The sequence below is a fragment of the Hemibagrus wyckioides genome, linkage group LG21 (assembly GCF_019097595.1).
Source record: "Hemibagrus wyckioides isolate EC202008001 linkage group LG21, SWU_Hwy_1.0, whole genome shotgun sequence".
NCBI classification, from domain to species: Eukaryota; Metazoa; Chordata; class Actinopteri; order Siluriformes; family Bagridae; genus Hemibagrus; species Hemibagrus wyckioides.
In genome coordinates this window covers 10120876-10139519 of record NC_080730.1, presented here as the reverse complement: position 1 = coordinate 10139519, position 18644 = coordinate 10120876, and the positions used below count along the sequence as shown (strand labels likewise).

General features: G+C 39.9%; 1 protein-coding gene and 1 long non-coding RNA gene across 2 annotated transcripts; both read left to right on the top strand.

Annotated features, from left to right (window-relative positions):
• The first annotated feature begins 552 nt into the window (after positions 1-552).
• LOC131342299 (uncharacterized) lies at positions 553-3453 on the top strand. Its single transcript, XR_009203020.1, has 3 exons — positions 553-1163; positions 1661-1711; positions 1868-3453. It is a non-coding gene; the product is annotated as an uncharacterized LOC131342299 (long non-coding RNA).
• A 2541-nt stretch (positions 3454-5994) lies between these two features.
• LOC131342705 (serine/threonine-protein kinase pim-1-like) lies at positions 5995-7664 on the top strand. Its single transcript, XM_058373846.1, has 3 exons — positions 5995-6039; positions 6189-6558; positions 6641-7664. Exons 1-3 carry the CDS (start codon positions 6013-6015, stop codon positions 6919-6921), a joined length of 678 nt encoding a protein of 225 aa, XP_058229829.1. The 5' UTR covers positions 5995-6012; the 3' UTR covers positions 6922-7664.
• Positions 7665-18644: the final 10980 nt, after the last annotated feature.

The following is an 18644-nucleotide window of genomic DNA, read 5'->3' as shown; positions in this document are numbered from 1 at the left end:
AACTCCAATATTATCATCCCTGCACTGGCTACCTGTTAAGTTTAGAATTGACTATAAACTAGCACTACTTACGTTCAAGGCTCTAAATGGTTTAGCTCCCACTTATCTGGCCAGTCTTCTAACACGTTACAATCCACCACGCTCTTTAAGATCACAAAACTCTGGACTTCTGGTAGTTCCCAGAACATCAAAGTCTGGGGGTAGAGGGTTTTCGTATTTAGCTGCTAAACTTTGGAATAGCCTTCCTGACGGTGTTCGGGGCTCAGACACAGTCTACCAGTTCAAACGTAGACTAAAGACTTATCTCTTTAGTCTGGCATACATTTAATACATCCCATAACCTTGTACTCCAGTACATCTGATTAAATGCACATTATCATCTAGTGCTGCTAATATTATGAACAGCAGCGACTCTAATTCCTTTCCACTTGTTTCCTTTCTTCTAGCCATCCCGAGGCATACAGAGATTGTGCCAGCTCCAGTGGCATCCAGAGATGGACCAGCTCCAGCCGGGTTCTGCTTTGTGAGGATTCGGGTATTCAAAGCAACACTGCCAAACTTATGTGGACGACAACAACCTCCTTATTATTTTACATAACATTCTACACATGCTGTATCTGCATCACACAATTGACTATACATAAATGCACAAAGGACATTGTTCATATCACACTCTCTGGTGTTTACAATAATTTATAATCACACTCTCCACTGTCACCCAAATGAGGATGGGTTCCCTTTTGAGTCTGGTTCCTCTCAAGGTTTCTTCCTCATACCATCTAAGGGACTTTTTCCTTGCCACAGTCACCTCAGGCTTGCTCACTTGAGATAACATCTAGGACTGTTTGCCTGTTTATATGTTTGTTGTTTCTTATGTAAAGCTGCTTTGATGGAACGCTCTTTGTTAAAAGTGCTATAAAAATAAAATTGAATTGATTTGAATGTGCATGTAAAGGCAGACGTCCCAAAACTTTTGGCTATAAAGTCGATATTACTATTTGCACATACTGAACACTTGTAAATAAATTACAGTGTTTTCTCTAAGTCAACCTTTAGGGACATAATAATCACATTGGACGAAGGCGTATTTGGAAGGAGAACTGCTGGATGCAGGAGGATTTGGCTGTGTGTTTGCTGGACTACGCAAAGAAGACGGATTGCCAGTAAGTCTTTCCATTTCTGTTTTTACTCTAGTCTTTGACCAGTTTTCTACATAATCAGAAGTAAAGTTGATCAGTGCCACTAATGGACAAAAGGTAAGCAATCACGTCTTAACAAATTTTAATCTTCTAAACTTCATTTGCACTCAAATTAGAGAAAAACATTATAACAATATTAAAACTGAACTCAGGAATGGCAGCGTTCACTAGTAGGCACTAGTAGTTCCTTTTGAAGGAGGCTGATTGTTATACGTCTCTTAACCTCCCTTTACTTTGACATCTTTTGCTGCTACATTTGACATCATGGATCACTGTAGCATTGTGGGATTGGCAGTAAAGTTGCAAAGCTGTTATTTAAAAGCAGTAACTACTGCTCTTTCATGCATAAAAATAAAATGATGGAACCTCACAAGCCAGATGAGTCTGAAAAGCTCTTTTAGTTACTTTATGTATGCAAATGATTTGATTTAATTACACATAACACATTCATCTTTCCTCAGGTTGCAATCAAGTACGTCTCCAAAAAGATGCCATATGAAAAACTGCAGCTTGTAAGTTTCTTTATCATGATGCACATCTTACCTATTACTATAATCTAGCACAAAAGCTAAAAATAAGATTTCTAAGAAGACCTTGATAAGTACTATTACAAAGGATGGCATTATAATGTGTGGCACTCATTCTTTCCTTTTTGTACCATACTACAGACAGGATATGGATGGCTGCCCATTGAGATAGCTTTGAAGATCCTTGCAAACACAGAACCTTGCTCAAAAATCCTGAAGATTCTGGACTGGCACGAAGAGGCAAAGTGATATATCGTACTCCTGGAACAGCCTGAACCATGTGTGGACCTCGAGGAACTCTCCGGCAAGCAAGGTGGATGTTTGACTGAGGTCGAGGCTCGCAATGTGATGTTTCAGCTGATGGAAGCACTGAAGCATTGCAAGAGCCAGGGGATACTGCATCGTGATGTCAAGCCAGAAAACATTCTGATTCAGACAGACACGTTTCAAGTCAAGCTGTTTGACTTGAAAGAGACCTCGTCAAAGACCCTTACAGTTACTTTGCAGGTGTCTGATGTCTAAATCTAATGTATCTTTGTTAACACTTGAATATGCCCCTCCTGCTCCTCGAAAGTCTGTCTCAAGGCAAGGAACTATACTCAATTTAATACTTTTGAAAAAGTTTGATTTTCAGATTAGGATGTAAATTCTCCCAACCAGGAGAGGGTGCTAGTTCCAGCCAGCAGCAAGGTGCTAGGGCGAAATTGTAAAGCAATGCACGATTGATATGGCTAAAGCATTTGGAGAAGAGAAAATAGTCAAGAACTTTGAGTCTGTATCTTTGTCCCGCTGAACAGTAACACGTCGAATTTCTGACTTTCAATGTCAAATCTAAGAAAAGCTGAAACTTGCAATAAACAATTGCAAATACTGGCACAGACGTGACAGATGCCAGTCAGCTCCTGATCTTTGCAAGAACGATTACAGAGAACTTTGATGTTCAAGAGGAGCTGTTAAAGCTTGCTTCATTACATGACACCACTTTTTCAGAACTGACACTGAAAAGGGAAATTAAAAAGTTTTTGGATTTAGGGTCTCTAGCTTATATAATCAATGAGAAAATGAATCTCAAATAGCAAGCATTCTGTTATTTAGAAATGAGTTTGTATTGTGATTTTCCTTTTGAATTACCAAAGACCTGAGGAATTACTGTACAATGTCTGTTTAATCATTGCCTCTCAGTCCTATGTAGACGTTGTGTTGGAATGTAATGTTAAGCTCCAACTCTTCTGCATTCACGCGTCTCCTGAACATCTCCCGATCAGCTACCGGCTCTTTGCGTGTTCGCTCGGCCGAGGTGGAGGGTCAGCGCGCACACAGGAGCAGCAGTGGAGTGAAGTTCTGTGTTGTGTCCGATCGTCAGTCAAGAGGAGCTGAACATGCCTTAGAGTTCTTGTACTTGTTGGATTCTGTATCACAAGTCAGAGTCTGCTGTTGTGTGGACCACCTGTCTGGCATTAAACTGACACCAAAACCAGCACATGTTCACATGTTCATAATTATACCTGGCTGCTTGATCTGAAATTTTTTACATCACTTAAGTATGTGGTGGTGTATTCATCAAGTGCAAATGACAGAAATTTCAAGAAAATTTTCATGATGTACCAAGTTTTTTTTTTTCTTTTTTCTTTTTCCACTCTGTTTCCTTCACCTGTCTGTCTTGTCATTGAGAACTTTGAAAGGGCTCAAAGTTGAATGTAATCCACCATCTAATTGTTCATACTAATTTTCAGGATCAAATATATATATATATATATATATATATATATATATATATATATATATATATATAATCATTGTTTACAACCTGTGTCTTGTGTTGTGTACCACACAAATGGGCAGATTAGTGCAGTTAGTGGACAGTAATAACCGCTTAATATTTTAACATGGTGTACAGGATTAACATAAGTAAAGTTGTCTTTATTTGTCACATGTACATTACTGCACAGTGAAATTCATTCTTCGCGTATCCCATCCTTGGGGGTTGGGGTCAGAGCACAGGGTCAGCCATGCTGCAGCACCCCTGATGCAGCAGGGTGGGTTGGGGGCCTTGCTCATGGGCCCAATAGTGGCAGCTTGGTGGTGCTGGAACCCAGATCTTCTGGTGAACGACTCAGAGCCTTAACCTTAATTGTGATCTGGATCCTAGCACAAACAAACTGACTAATCAAAACAGTAATACATCCATGTAGCTAACATGACAAAATGTATGAGAAACTGAATCTTTTTATTTATTTACAGGTGAATGTTAGACAGTTAGCTAAAACGAGCCACCATGACCAGACTTTTTTTCTTCTCCCCCCCCCATAGCCCCCCCTTCACCCTCACCCAAACCCCCACCCCCTCCCCCCGAAAACGTTCCAAAATTCAGATTTTAAAAATACACGAGTGGTGCGGCGTTAGCAACAGATACAACAACAGGAGAAAAACCGGAGAGATAAAACATCGTAAGAAGCGAATATTGGATACAACAAGAGAGGAAATACCGGAGAGATTCAACATCGTAAGAGGTGAGTATTGGATACAACAAGAGAGGAAACACCGGAGAGACTCAACATCGTAAGAGGTGAGTATTGGATACAACAAGAGAGGAAACACCGGAGAGACTCAACATCGTAAGAGGTGAGTATTGGATACAACAAGAGAGGAAACACCGGAGAGACTCAACATCGTAAGAGGTGAGTATTGGATACGACGACAGAAGAAATCCCGGAGTGATTGACCATCGTCAGAAGTGAGCATCGGATACAACGACAGAAGAAATCCCGGAGTGATTGACCATCGTAGGAAGGAAGTATCGGCAACTGATACCGAGGATAAAGCGACACCTGCTGGAATGTTTCTGAACGGCTATAAAAGTGCATCTTCACCGGCTGTGATGGAAACCGTGACCACGGCAGTGGGCTCACAGCGGACTCCCACAGGTAAGTGTTTTATCCACACTCTGCTATCAGAATTTAGTAATATATTATATAGTTGTATTGTTAGTACCCTGTTTGAAAGGTCATTTGAATGGAAAAGGGTTTAGTTCAAACCTTAACTGTAACCGAGAAAAAAACGAGAAGAGCTATAAGTTAGTTGAACCTAATGTTTCTGTCAGTGGGACGTTCAAAAAATAAACAGATATACTTTAATTAAATAGACAGAATATACTGTAAACTATTATTGTGATGATTGGTAAGGTGAGGCACTTTAACCTCTGTATTTTAACGTGTATGCTTTTGTGTGCATTGCTGCATTATTGCCAGTTTATATGAACAAAGGTGTCCTGAAGAAGTAATTCTCTTCCTATGTTTAACGTTAAACATCACAGTGAACTAAAAGTGTTCTTTTTGTCAATGTTTCAACCCCCAGCTCAGCCGTTAAAGAATACTCATCGTCACCGTAAAATCCCAAGGTGTGCCCAAAGGACCATACAGAAAAGAAAGCGCTTGTTCTCGGGGCAGGCTGCAAACCCTTCAGAGCATCAGGGGTGTAAGGAGACGGACCAGCCCAGTAACCTGGCAGATACAACCGAGCCTCTGCAGAAGAGACCAAGAACAGGAAGAAGTCCAGAGGAACCCGCTACCCAACCTATTATACGTCTTTCCAAATGTAAGTCAGAACTCATAGGTGAAATGGATAAAAAGTGGGCTGAGTTACATGAATAAGAGACTTATAATTGGATGTTTTTTGCAGCACATTGGACGAAGGCGTATTTGGAAGGAGAACTGCTGGGTGCAGGAGGATTTGGCTGTGTGTTTGCTGGGATACGGAAAGAAGACGGATTGCCAGTAAGTCTTTCCATTTCTGTTTTTACTCTAGCCTTTAACCAATTTTCTACACAGTTAGAAATAAAGTTGATCAGTGCTCCTAATGTTCAGAAGGTAATCAATAACTTAACAAATTTTAATCTTCTAAGCTTAAATTGCAGTCAATTGCTGCCAGGTTTTAATCATAATCTTGAATATTAAAACTGAACTCAGGAATGGCAGTGTTCACTGGTAGGTGACTGTGCCTTTTGAAGGAGGCTGATTGTTATACGCCTCTTAACCTCCCTTTATTTTGACACATTTTACTGCTACTCTTGACATCACTGTAGAATTGTGGGATTGGCAATAAAATTGCAAAGCTGTTATTCAAAAGCAGTAATTACTGCTCTTTCATGCATGTCTAAAATGATATAACCTCACAAGCCAAATGAGGCTGAAGACCTCTTTTAGTTACTTTATGTATGTAAATGATTTCATTTAATTACACATAACACATTTATCTTTCCTCAGGTTGCAATCAAGTTTGTCTCCAAGATGATGCCGTATGAAAAACTGCAGCTTGTAAGTTTCTTTATCAAAATATACATCCTACCTATTACTATAACCTAGCACACATACTAAAAATCTAAGAAGACCTCGATAAGTAATATTACAATGGATGGCGTTATAACGTGTGGCACTCATTCTTTCCTTTTTGTCCCATTCTACAGACAGGATATGGATGGCTCCCCGTTGAGATAGCGCTGATGGTCCTTGCGAACAGCAAACCTTGCTCAAAAATCCTCAAGATTCTGGACTGGTACGAAGAGCGAAAACGCTACGTTGTCATTCTGGAACGGCCTGAACCATGTCTGGACCTCGAGGAATTCTCCAGCAAGCAAGGTGGATGTTTGACGGAGTCCGAGGCTTGCATTGTGATGTGGCAGCTGATGGTGGCGCTGAAGCATTGTAAGAGCCAGGGGATACTGCACCGTGATGTCAAGCCAGAAAACATCCTGATTCAGACCAACACGTGGCAAGTCAAGCTGTTTGACTTCGGTTGCGGAGACCTCGTCAAAGACTCCTACAATTACTTTGCAGGTGTCTGATTTGAGACCATGAGTTCTTGGTGGCAGCAAGTACTGTGACTCTTTTCCTAAATCTAATGTATCTTTGTTAACAGGCACACGTCAATATGCCCCTCCTGAGTGGTTCGTACAGGGGCAGTATCGGGCAGACCCAGCTACCGTCTGGTCTGTGGGCGTGACGCTGTACAGGCTGGTGTGTGGCTGTCTGCCTTTCAGGACCCCTGAGGAAACCAAAACTGGCCATTTGTTCTTCCCCGAAAGTCTGTCTCAAGGCAAGAAAGTACAAAGACTGATAAGCTATGGACTAATTAATAGCAGACTGAACTATACCTTATACACAGACTTGAGCAGAGAAAGAAGCATTCATTTATTTTAATGTATTATATTTTATGACTATGAATTAATTAGTCAATATGATAAAATTGACAGGAAATGTGTAGAGCTACAAGTGTGAGGAATTTCTTATGTACTCTACAGCATTTTCTTTAAAGGATTATTTATTGTAAATCAGGTTCTTTATGGGGTTAAGTATTAGATTCTTCTTTCTATGTCTTTTTGATTTATGTACCTGGGTATTGTGTAACAGAGTGCAGCGATCTGATCCGTTGGTGTCTGAGCCCCGATGCAGAAGACAGACCCAGCCTGCAGCAAATAGAGCTTCACCACTGGTTTAACTTACCAGATTAGTGCCAGTTTACAGGAGACAGGGACCACAGCACTAACCTCCTCTTGGGGTCTTCCTCAGGAGTCTGCTGGAGCCTATCCCAGCATACACAGGGTGAAAGTCCATCACAGGGCCACATATAGACAAACAACCACTCCTATGGGCAATTTAGAATTACCAAACAACCTAATGTGACTGTGGGAGGAAACCGGAGTACTCGGAGTAAACCCACGCAGGCACAGGGAGAACATGCAAACTCCACACAGGCCCTAGCCTGTTCAACCCCGGGATTCAAACCCCAGACCGTTTTGCTGTGAGGCAACTGTGCTAACCACTAAGACACAGTGCTGCCTCTTCTTATCATTGTAAATAGTAATATGTTTTTTCAGTTTCATGCTTTTGTGCAGAATTGTACAGAACTTTTGTATAGAATTTGTAATTAATTATAAAACTGTAAATACATCTGAATTTATTGTACAGAATCCTTGTATTTGATTTGAATTTAGTTTTTTAGTTTTTCATTATATCATTATTTTTGTAGATTATTTAATAAAAGAATAAACTACAACAGAGTGGACATTACATTGTTGTTGTTTTTTATCATGGATAAGTGTGTAGGAAGGTGAGGGAAAAATGAGTGCATTACTATTGCTTCTGTAAGAAATTACTTGACAGGTCAATCCCAAATATTTGTTAGGAACAGCAAAAATAAAAAATAAAAACAAACATGACATGATTGCTGGTGGTGCACAATATAAAATTAGCTTGTTTCTTTTCCTGTTACTTTAATTTTCTTCGCAGAGCAGACAATCCTGCCCACAAACATAGATTTCCCAACCAATCCTTCCTCCACAATTTCTGTTTTAGTATTTCTTTCTATTTAAAGGATTTTTAATGAAATAATTTTTTCATCAATTAACCATCTATTAACCATCTATCACTGTACAGGGGTAGTTACTTTCCAACATTCATTATCATGGCTGTGATTGGCATAATGCACCAGAATTTTTATAAAGAAATTTTCATCTGAGAGAGTATCTTTGTTTATGAAATAAACCAGGGAAAGAATTTGTCTTTCATCCGCAGCAGTGGTTTAATGTGGTTGTTAAGGAATTTTGGTGTTCCTGAGCTCACCATTGCATTTTTTTCCTTTGTACCAAACCGATGATTTGACCGCAACTAATCTCCCTGATGGGTTTGTTTTCATTTTTCAGCCTGATAATGGCTGGCTTCACTGGCAGTGATGAATTTTTGGACTTCATATTGAGAGTTACCCTCAAGAGATTCCAAATGCAAAAGCCACCCTCTAGACCTTTTCATCTGCTCACTTCTAAGTGAAATAATGAGAGAATAACACACACATTGTCCTGCAACAGCTTCCTATACTGTTAACCTGAATTGGATAAGAATGATTTTGTTACAGATCGCTTTTGTTACTTTCCCCAGTGGGTATAACTGGAGCAGACACAGTATCGCTAGTACTGGCCCTGATTGATTCACCCGAGTTAAATGATCCGATTCCGCATATTAACTCATGATTCATGAGTCCGAGGTCTAAATTGAACCGATTCTTATTTGTCCTATGGCTGCTACCGTGCTTTTTTTTAAAAAAAAACAATGCATAACATTATATATTATACATTAACATTATTAAACTGCATTAAGAGAAAAAGCGGACTCGCGGACCCGGCTCATCGACTGATTCAGTTGATTCTCAGCGGACTCGCGGAATCGGGTTGTAGACTGATTCAGTTGATTCTCAGCGGACTCGCGGAATCGGGTTATAGACTGATTCAGTTGAGAATCTTACATTCATTCACATTTTGCATTTTTGTTCAGTTTGGTTGTTTTATTCCTTATTTAAGATATTTATTTTTATTCAATTTGGATACTTCTGCACTTCTACATTTAACATATTTAATAAATTTTTGTTTCACTGGTATCGTAAGTCTTGATTCTTTTTAATTGACACAGGGACATGTTTATCCTTCCTGTCAGTGGCGGAACAGGTTGGTTACCCATCATGCAATAGTCAAAGATTTTCTAAAAACTTGCAATTACTATTACATACAAGCCATAACATAACAGTACATAACTATACTCATTACATTATTATAGCGTATAATCACCTGCATTAATCCCACCATTCAATTACTATAGGGTGAAAAAAAAATCCACTACTATTTCCCAGCATGATTAGAGTTTGTACAGGAAATGAGGGCTATTAAAGAATTACTGACTGAAAAGGAATCACTGACTCGATTCATTTCAGTGAGTGATTCAATGAAACCCGAGTCTTTAAAAAGAATCCCAAAATCCTTTAAGAAGAGAAGGAAGGAAGAAAAAAGAGAAGAAAAGAATGAAAGCAAGAAAGCAAAGGAGAGACAGAATGCCATGTGTGATTTATATTCACCTGTTTTGTAAAAAAAAATTTTTAAATGTGCTTTTTTACAAAAAAATCAGACCAGGATTCAATTCAAACTTCAGACAAGGATTAAATTAATTAATATAATTTAATTCAGTTTAGAAATGGCAACTGTTAGTCTACAGAAACATTCCTGCTGTCAAAATGAGTCAAGTTCTAACTCCTGTGTATTTAGTTGACTTTGATTATTTAATTATCTGCAAAATATGGCTTCTCAGTACAACCTATTGTTAGAAATATTCTTTTTTTCTTTTTTTTTACGTAGATAAGAATAATACAGCACAAGACACACACCATAACAATATAACAATAAGTGATAAATTATTATAAAATACAAACAAAGTATAGAAATCTATAAACAAAAAACTACCAATATTTATATTATTAAATATACACTATATTGCCAAAAGTATTCGCTCACCTGCCTTGACTCGCATATGAACTTAAATGACATCCCATTCCTAATCCATAGGGTTCAATATGACGTCGGTCCACCCTTTGCAGCTATAACAGCTTCAACTCTTCTGGGAAGGCTGTCCACAAGGTTTAGGAGTGTGTTTATGGGAATTTTTGACCATTCTTCCAGAAGCGCATTTGTGAGGTCACACACTGATGTTGGACGAGAAGGCCTGGCTCTCAATCTCCGCTCTAATTCATCCCAAAGGTGTTCTATCGGGTTGAGGTCAGGACTCTGTGCAGGCCAGTCAAGTTCATCCACACCAGACTCTGTCATCCATGTCTTTATGGACCTTGCTTTGTGCACTGGTGCACAGTCATGTTGGAAGAGGAAGGGGCCAGCTCCAAACTCTTGGCCCACAAAGTTGGGAGCATGGAATTGTCCAAAATGTCTTGGTATGCTGAAGCATTCAGAGTTCCTTTCACTGGAACTAAGGGGCCAAGCCCAGCTCCTGAAAACAACCCCACACCATAATCCCCCCTCCACCAAACTTTATACTTGGCACAATGCAGTCAGACAAGTACCGTTCTCCTGGCAACCGCCAAACCCAGACTCGTCCATCAGATTGCCAGATGGAGAAGCGCGATTCGTCACTCCAGAGAACGCGTCTCCACTGCTCTAGAGTCCAGTGGCGGCGTGCTTTACACCACTGCATCCGACGCTTTGCATGGCACTTGGTGATGTATGGCTTGGATGCAGCTGCTCGGCCATGGAAACCCATTCCATGAAGCTCTCTGCGCACTGTTCTTGAGCTAATCTGAAGTCCACATGAAGTTTGGAGGTCTGTAGCGATTGACTCTGCAGAAAGTTGGCGACCTCTTCGCACTATGCGCCTCAGCATCTGCTGACCCCGCTCCGTCAGTTTACGTGGCCTACCACTTCGTGGCTGAGTTGCTGTCGTTCCCAAACACTTCCACGTTCTTATAATACAGCTGACAGTTGACTGTGGAATATTTAGGAGCGAGGAAATTTCACGACTGGATTTGTTGCACAGGTGGCATCCTATCACAGTTCCACGGTGGAATTCACTGAGCTCCTGAGAGCGACCCATTCTTTCACAAATGTTTGTAAAAACAGTCTGCATGCCTAGGTGCTTGATTTTATACACCTGTGGCCATGGAAGTGATTGGAACACCTGATTCTGATTATTTGGATGGGTGAGCGAATACGTTTGGCAATATAGTGTATAATAACAGTACACTATAATGTATAATAACAGTACACTATAATGAATAATAACAGTACACTATGATGTATAATAACAGTACACTATGATGTATAATAACAGTACACTATAATGAATAATAACAATACACTATGATGTATAATCACAGTACAGTATAATCTATAATAACAGTACACTATGATGTATAATAACAGTACACTATGATGTATAATAACAGTAAACTATAATGAATAATAACAGTACACTATGATGTATAATCACAGTACACTATAATGAATAATAACAGTACACTATGATGTATAATAACAGTAAACTATAATGAATAATAACAGTACACTATGATGTATAATCACAGTACAGTATAATGTATAATAACAGTACACTATGATGTATAATAACAGTACACTATGATGTATAATAACAGTACACTATAATGTATAATAACAGTACACTATAATGAATAATAACAGTACACTATGATGTATAATCACAGTACAGTATAATGTATAATAACAGTACACTATGATGTATAATCACAGTACAGTATAATGTATAATAACAGTACACTATGATGTATAATAACAGTACACTATAATGAATAATAACAATACACTATGATGTATAATAACAGTACACTATGATGTCACCATAAAACATCAAAGATTTTGAATAATGGATACAAGAATAGTATACGTTTTGGAAGCCTTTGAGTTTAAAGGTTCTGACATGTATTTAAAGGAGGAAAAGAGGGACTTCTGTCCATCTTTTCAGCGCAGGGATTGGGGAAGAAAGATGTAACGGGCCGATGTGATTTGGCCGAGAAAGATTTCCCAGGTGAGCTGTGATTGGCCGGCTAAACATCTCACAGATTCATCCTTGCGCATCTCCAAGTACAGAAAAGAGCAACTCAAAAAAAAGCAACTCAAAATTCGCTTCCAGTACTTTCACATCATGCAGCATCGCATAGACCTTTTTGCAGACCCTCTGAACGCGTCTGTCAGTGAGCAGGCTGGAGTGTCAGAGCTAGAACTCTGCAAACTTCAGGCCGACTCCTTCTTTCAGTCAAGGTGCAACGAGAGGGGGCTTGCATTTTGGAAACTGCTACCAGAGTCCTGTTTTCCCCTGCTCAGTCATTTTGCACTGTTAATGCTTAGCATGTTTGGCACCAAAGACAGAAACAGGCGGTCAGATGACAGTCTCTTTCAGCTACTGCAAGTTGGCTGTATAAATTTTCAGACTGACATTGATTTAATTCTGCACCAGCAAGAGAGACCACAAGTTTCCCATTGGAACTTTTTGATAGTGGGAATGATGTCTGAATTGAACAGTAAATGCATATATTTGTGGGTTGGTCTGTTAAGAAAAGTGATGTACTGAATTGTTCTTATACTTATATTTAACCTTTTAAATAATATTTGGTTTTGAATTTATGTAATATTCATTTTTAATCATTTTGTTCTTTGAGGGTGGGTTGAGTATGTTCTCTAGGCTACTAATTTAAGAGGGCCTTGTTTGTTAGAGATTTTAAAGCAAAGCAGTTAAGATGTTTAGCTGAAATGCTTGTCAACTGACAATAAAATTGTCATTTAGAATTAGAATTAGCATAATTGCAAAGTTATACTTAAAATCTTTAAAGACACATTGCATTAATTGTACACTGTGTTTTCTCAATAAAAAGGAAATTAAGTAAAATGATGTAAAATGTGTGTGTGGATCAGCAATCTGGTCTGGCCCCCTAGGTATAAAGGAGAAAAATGCTGGCCCTCGTCATTATCAAAGTTGCCCATCCCTGTTTTAATGTATTATATTTTACGACTCTGTATTAGTTAGTCAGTATGATGAAATTGACAGGAAATTTGTAGAGTTACAAGTGTGAGGAATTTCTTATGTACTCTACAGCATTTTCTTTAAAGGATTATTTATTATAAAGCAGGTTCTTCATGGAGTTAAGTATTAGATTCTTCTCTCTACGTCTTATTGATTTATGTACCTGTGGTACAGAGTGCAGTGATCTGATCCGTTGGTGTCTGAGCACCGATGCAGAAGACAGAACCAGTCTGGAGCAAATAGAGCTTCACCACTGGTTTAACTTACCAGGTACTTATCAGGAGACAGGGACCACTGCACTAACCTCCATCTGAAAATTTAAATACATCTGAACTTTTGTACAGAATTATAATCCATGCATTTGATTTCAAATGAATTTTGTTTTTCTCTTTATTAAATTTTCTAATTATTTCATTATTTTTGTGGTTTATTAAATAAACAATAAACTAAAACAGAGTGTGCATTACATTGGTTTTTTTCATGTCATAGGTGAGAGCAAAATGAGAGCATTAATATTGCTTCTGTAAGAAATTACTTGACATATCAGTCCCAAATATTTGTTAGGAACAGCAGTCCAAAATATTACATACATTTGGGTTTAATTATATATATATAATATATTATATATATATCACATACATTTGGGTTTAATTATGTAAAAGCCTGCTCTATCTGTCTTAGAAAATTGGGACTTTTATTTTGAAGGGTATTGCATCCTTCAGAGTGATAATGATTGCAGCAGTAATGAACGGTTGTACGCGCTGATTGTTTTGGTTCTTCATGGTTTCTAAGGTTTAAAGGCATGAGGTCTGTATATATTTCTTTATCGTTAGTTAATGGGGTCGAGTTTAGACAAGACTTTTAATGTGTATCTTTATACATTGTTCAGCTCTTACGGTGATTTCTGAAGTTATAAAGGATATTTCTACGGTGTTGAATGTACAATAAAGCTTTCAGAAACGTCAGTAAAAGTTTCGGCCATCATTCGGACAGGGTCCGCTACAGTAAGAGCTTCATCTTCGCTGGTTCAGATGCTCGCTGCACGTGCTGACTCACGGTTTCACCGTGACGATGGTCAATGGACTGCAGGACTTCGGAATCGGCGTGATGGTCTACGGAGCTGAGACACGAACAAGAATCTGAAAGCCTGCTCCAGACGGGAACAGAAGGTACAAAAGAAAAGGATATAAAAGGTACAGTTAAACGTAAAGATAAAAATACATCGGAACTTCAGTGTCATGCACAAGACAGTACAGAGCTCCCTCGACGTTCAGAACATGATCATAAGCCTAAGAAGAAAATACTTGCTTATTAGAAAGATGATTGCTCTAAGAAAGAGAAAAGGTTAACCACTTTTTATGAGCAATGGAAGATCTCGTAAAGTAGGACAGGACTTAAAAACAGACATATCAGATAAGCAGCTTGCTGAAATTGCTGACTCTCTTGAGGACAAAAAGAAGTGTATCATGAAAATCTTCAGTGACATAAGGGTATATGTTACACCTGCTGCTATCGTCAAAATTGTGTTAGAAAGAATGACAGCTGTAGATGGCGAGTTTGATGCAGAAAGAGAAAGGGGCCTGTTACGTTTTAATCAACACGCTGGAGAGCCTGAATGTCTTTTTAGCCACTTCACTTTACTTGTTTTTTATTTTGCACGTGGGCACACAACATGTCTCTTAGCACAACTTGCCGTTCACCCTCTGAACTGTCCGGACACACACACACACACACACACACACACACTTTCAGAACCAAAATTACATGTGATCATTCATAACATCACATCTTGCCCCCTTTAAAAGTAAAGCACTATCTCTTTGGGATTCTTTACTTCTATTAACTAACTCTTATGTTAAAAGTTATTAAACAACAACTTTTTTTTAACTAACAGTAATTGCAGTTAAACAGTGAGATATTACAAGTAACCGTTATCTTTTTCAACTACCCAGTCCTTGAAATATTTAACAAATTTCAATAAGCCTTTCAGGAAATCTAACAGGTTGTCTTGGTTTGCAAGACATTGCAGGAGAGACAGTAATCCCTTTTGTCATAGTTGAGTTTGCAAAATCCAGAGGACTGACATCATGTTTGTTCACTAGTGGAAACATCAGACAGTCCTTGGTCATTTGGTTGCGAATCAACCTCTTGAACTGCCACTTGTTGTCTCAGTTCCAGATCTCATATGAATGCGGAAACAATTCTCTTTCCACTTTGCCTTGTTGTGTCCAGTGTGTCTGTTGCATAGTTTAGGATACAAACTTCTTTTCGTAGTGCCATTTTTGCCTGTGTTTGTGTATCTGTTTTGTGGCTTTGATTTTGCTTACTCCTGTAGACTTTAACAGGTCCTCATGGCTAGGTAAATGGGTGCATATCCGTCGACCCATCAGCGTTTGCCCAGGGGACAACCCATTTTGCAATTGTGCACTCCTGTAAATCATCAAACTCCTGTGGAAGTCTGCTTTTTCGTCTTTATTTTTTTCGTGAGACCCTTCACAATCTTTACAGAACTCTCTGCAAGCCCATTGGACTTAGGGTGGTTTGGGCTTGAAGTAGTGTGCTGAAATCCCCACTCGTTAGAGAAAGAACTAAACTCCCTGCTGGTAAACTGAGGACCATTATCAGAAAACATCTCACAGGGAACTCCATGTCTAGCAAAGACTGTCTTTAGGAAACCAATGACAGCTTGGCTGGATGTCACCTGAAGTGTTGCAACCTCTGGATAGTTAGAGAAATAGTCAGTAACTACAATATGGCTCTTACCATTGCATTGAAAAAAATCTATTCCGACCTTTTGGTATGGACAATCAGACACAGGATGAGGCATGAGTGGCTCTACTTATTGCTTAGACTTACACTATATTGCCAAAATTATTCGCTCACCTGCCTTGACTCGCATATGAACTGTTACGTGCCACGGCACGTATTTCGGTTATTATGATGGCTTTGTTTACAGCATAACCGATTGGGAGGAACGTGATGCAGTTGGCCGCATGCCATATACCTGCCGCTGACGGGAGGAGCCGAATCGCGCTATCGCCGCCCTGGATGATTAACCGGAAGAAGAGTCAGGCTATAAAAGCGAAACACTGACACCGCATCGGGCGCCGCGTTTTGTTTCTGCTTGTGTGTGCAATTGCGTGGTTTGTTTGTCTATCTAAATACTTGGTGTATTGAGGTGTATGTACAGCTGTGTGTGTTTGTGTAGTGTTGTGCTGACGGGGCTCGGACAGGTAAGAAAGAGCGCGCTCATACACTGTGCAACACGTAGGACGTCACACTGTCTAGACACTTTAGGAAAGGGGCGGGTGCCACCCCCTGTATTTAAGTTTGTAAGGGAAGCGCAGTATAGGCAGGTTTTTGGTTTCACTTTTGTTTGTAGTCCAGGATGTATTAAAAATAAAGCAGCGTTAGGGAAGTATCATTTTGTTTTACTTGGTTTTCTTTTCTTCAGCACCGCCGTTGTCCAGCCCCGTGTTTGGCTTGTTTGTGAAATTTGTAAATATTGTAAATACGTGTTTTCTGTTGTACAGCACAGTAAACTGATTAAGCACTACAGGTTGTGTCGCGAAACCTTGTTTTTTTTTTTTCATTCAGCCAGTCTACACTGTGTGTCATTGTTTAGACCCGGTTGGACTCTTTCACCCACTATCAGCTTGATAAACCACCGGTTGCTGACCCTGAGTCTCCCCTAGGCCTACTTCGGGGTCGTAACATGAACTTAAGTGACATCCCATTCTTAATCCATAGGGTTCAATATGACGGCTGTTCACAAGGTTTAGGAGTGTGTTTATGGGAATTTTTGACCATTCTTCCAGAAGCGCATTTGTGAGGTCACACACTGATATTGGACGAGAAGGCCTGGCTCTCAGTCTCCGCTCTAATTCATCCCAAAGGTGTTCTGTCGGGTTGAGGTCAGGACTCTGTGCAGGCCAGTCAAGTTCATCCACACCAGACTCTGTCATCCATGTCTTTATGGACCTTGCTTTGTGCACTGGTGCACAGTCATGTTGGAAGAGGAAGGGGCCAGCTCCAAACTGTTCCCACAAAGTTGGGAGCATGGAATTGTCCAAAATGTCTTGGTATGCTGAAGCATTCAGAGTTCCTTTCACTGGAACTAAGGGGCCAAGCCCAGCTCCTGAAAAACAACCCCACACCATAATCCCCCCTCCACCAAACTTTACACTTAGCACAATGCAGTCAGACAAGTACCGTTCTCCTGGCAACCGCCAAACCCAGACTCGTCCATCAGATTGCCAGATGGAGAAGCGCGATTCGTCATTCCAGAGAACGCGTCTCCACTGCTCTAGAGTCCAGTGGCGGCGTGCTTTACACCACTGCACCCGACGCTTTGCATTGCACTTGGTGATGTATGGCTTGGATGCAGCTGCTCGGCCATGGAAACCCATTCCATGAAGCTCTCTGCGCACTGTTCTTGAGCTAATCTGAAGGCCACATGAAGTTTGGAGGTCTGTAGCGATTGACTCTGCAGAAAGTTGGCGACCTCTTCGCACTATGCGCCTCAGCATCCGCTGACCCCGCTCCGTCAGTTTACGTGGCCTACCACTTCGCGGCTGAGTTGCTGTTGTTCCCAAACACTTCCACGTTCTTATAATACAGCTGACAGTTGACTGTGGAATATTTAGGAGCGAGGAAATTTCACGACTGGATTTGTTGCACAGGTGGCATCCTATCACAGTTCCACGGTGGAATTCACTGAGCTCCTGAGAGCGACCCATTCTTTCACAAATGTTTGTAAAAACAGTCTGCATGCCTAGGTGCTTGATTTTATACACCTGTGGCCATGGAAGTGATTGGAACACCTGATTCTGATTATTTGGATGGGTGAGCGAATACTTTTGGCAGTATAGTGTACATGTGAGATATATTTCACATGAGGCTGTGGTCTGACTGATGTCATGGTTTATCCTTGGCCAGTACATGACCTCATGGGCTCTGCGTTTACATTTCTCCTCTCCTAAATGCCCCTCATGAATTTTCTGCAGCATTTCTTTTCGCACTGATGCTACTGCAAACTTCTTTCCTTTTCCGTAGATGATGTCATTCACTACTGAAAGTTCAGCTTTGCAGGTCCAGTAATCTTGGATTTGCTTTGGACAATCAGTTTTATTTTTTGGCCAGCCTTTCAGTATGAACTCTCTAAGCTCTTTCAATGCTCAGTGGCTGCATGGAACCTTATGTCAACATATGCTTGTATGTCTGCACTTTTCTAATCTTCAGAATTTTCATGCTTGTCTACAGCCTGAGAGAGTGTCCGCTTCAAACATGAATTTTTCTGGGGTGTAGATCATTTTGACGTCATATTTCATACAGGGCTGAAACGATTCCTCGAGTAACTTGAGTAATTTGAATACAATAAAATCATCGAGGCAAATTAGCTGCCTCGAAGCTTCGTTTAGTCCATTTACTGTAACTACACACACAGAAGCTTCAAGCCAAAGAAAACGGCAGAAAGTTTTCAAAGTTTGGTATCATTTCAAACTAAAACAGGCAGAAAACTCTGTACAGTGTGATTACAG

Excerpts from the sequence above, each read along its gene's own strand:
- LOC131342705 (XM_058373846.1), top strand. The coding sequence starts at position 6,013 with ATGATGCCGTATGAAAAACTGCAGCTT. Across the intron at positions 6,040-6,188 it reads CGTATGAAAAACTGCAGCTT|ACAGGATATGGATGGCTCCC; the intron begins GTAAGTTTCTTT and ends CCCATTCTACAG. Across the intron at positions 6,559-6,640 it reads CTCCTACAATTACTTTGCAG|GCACACGTCAATATGCCCCT; the intron begins GTGTCTGATTTG and ends CTTTGTTAACAG.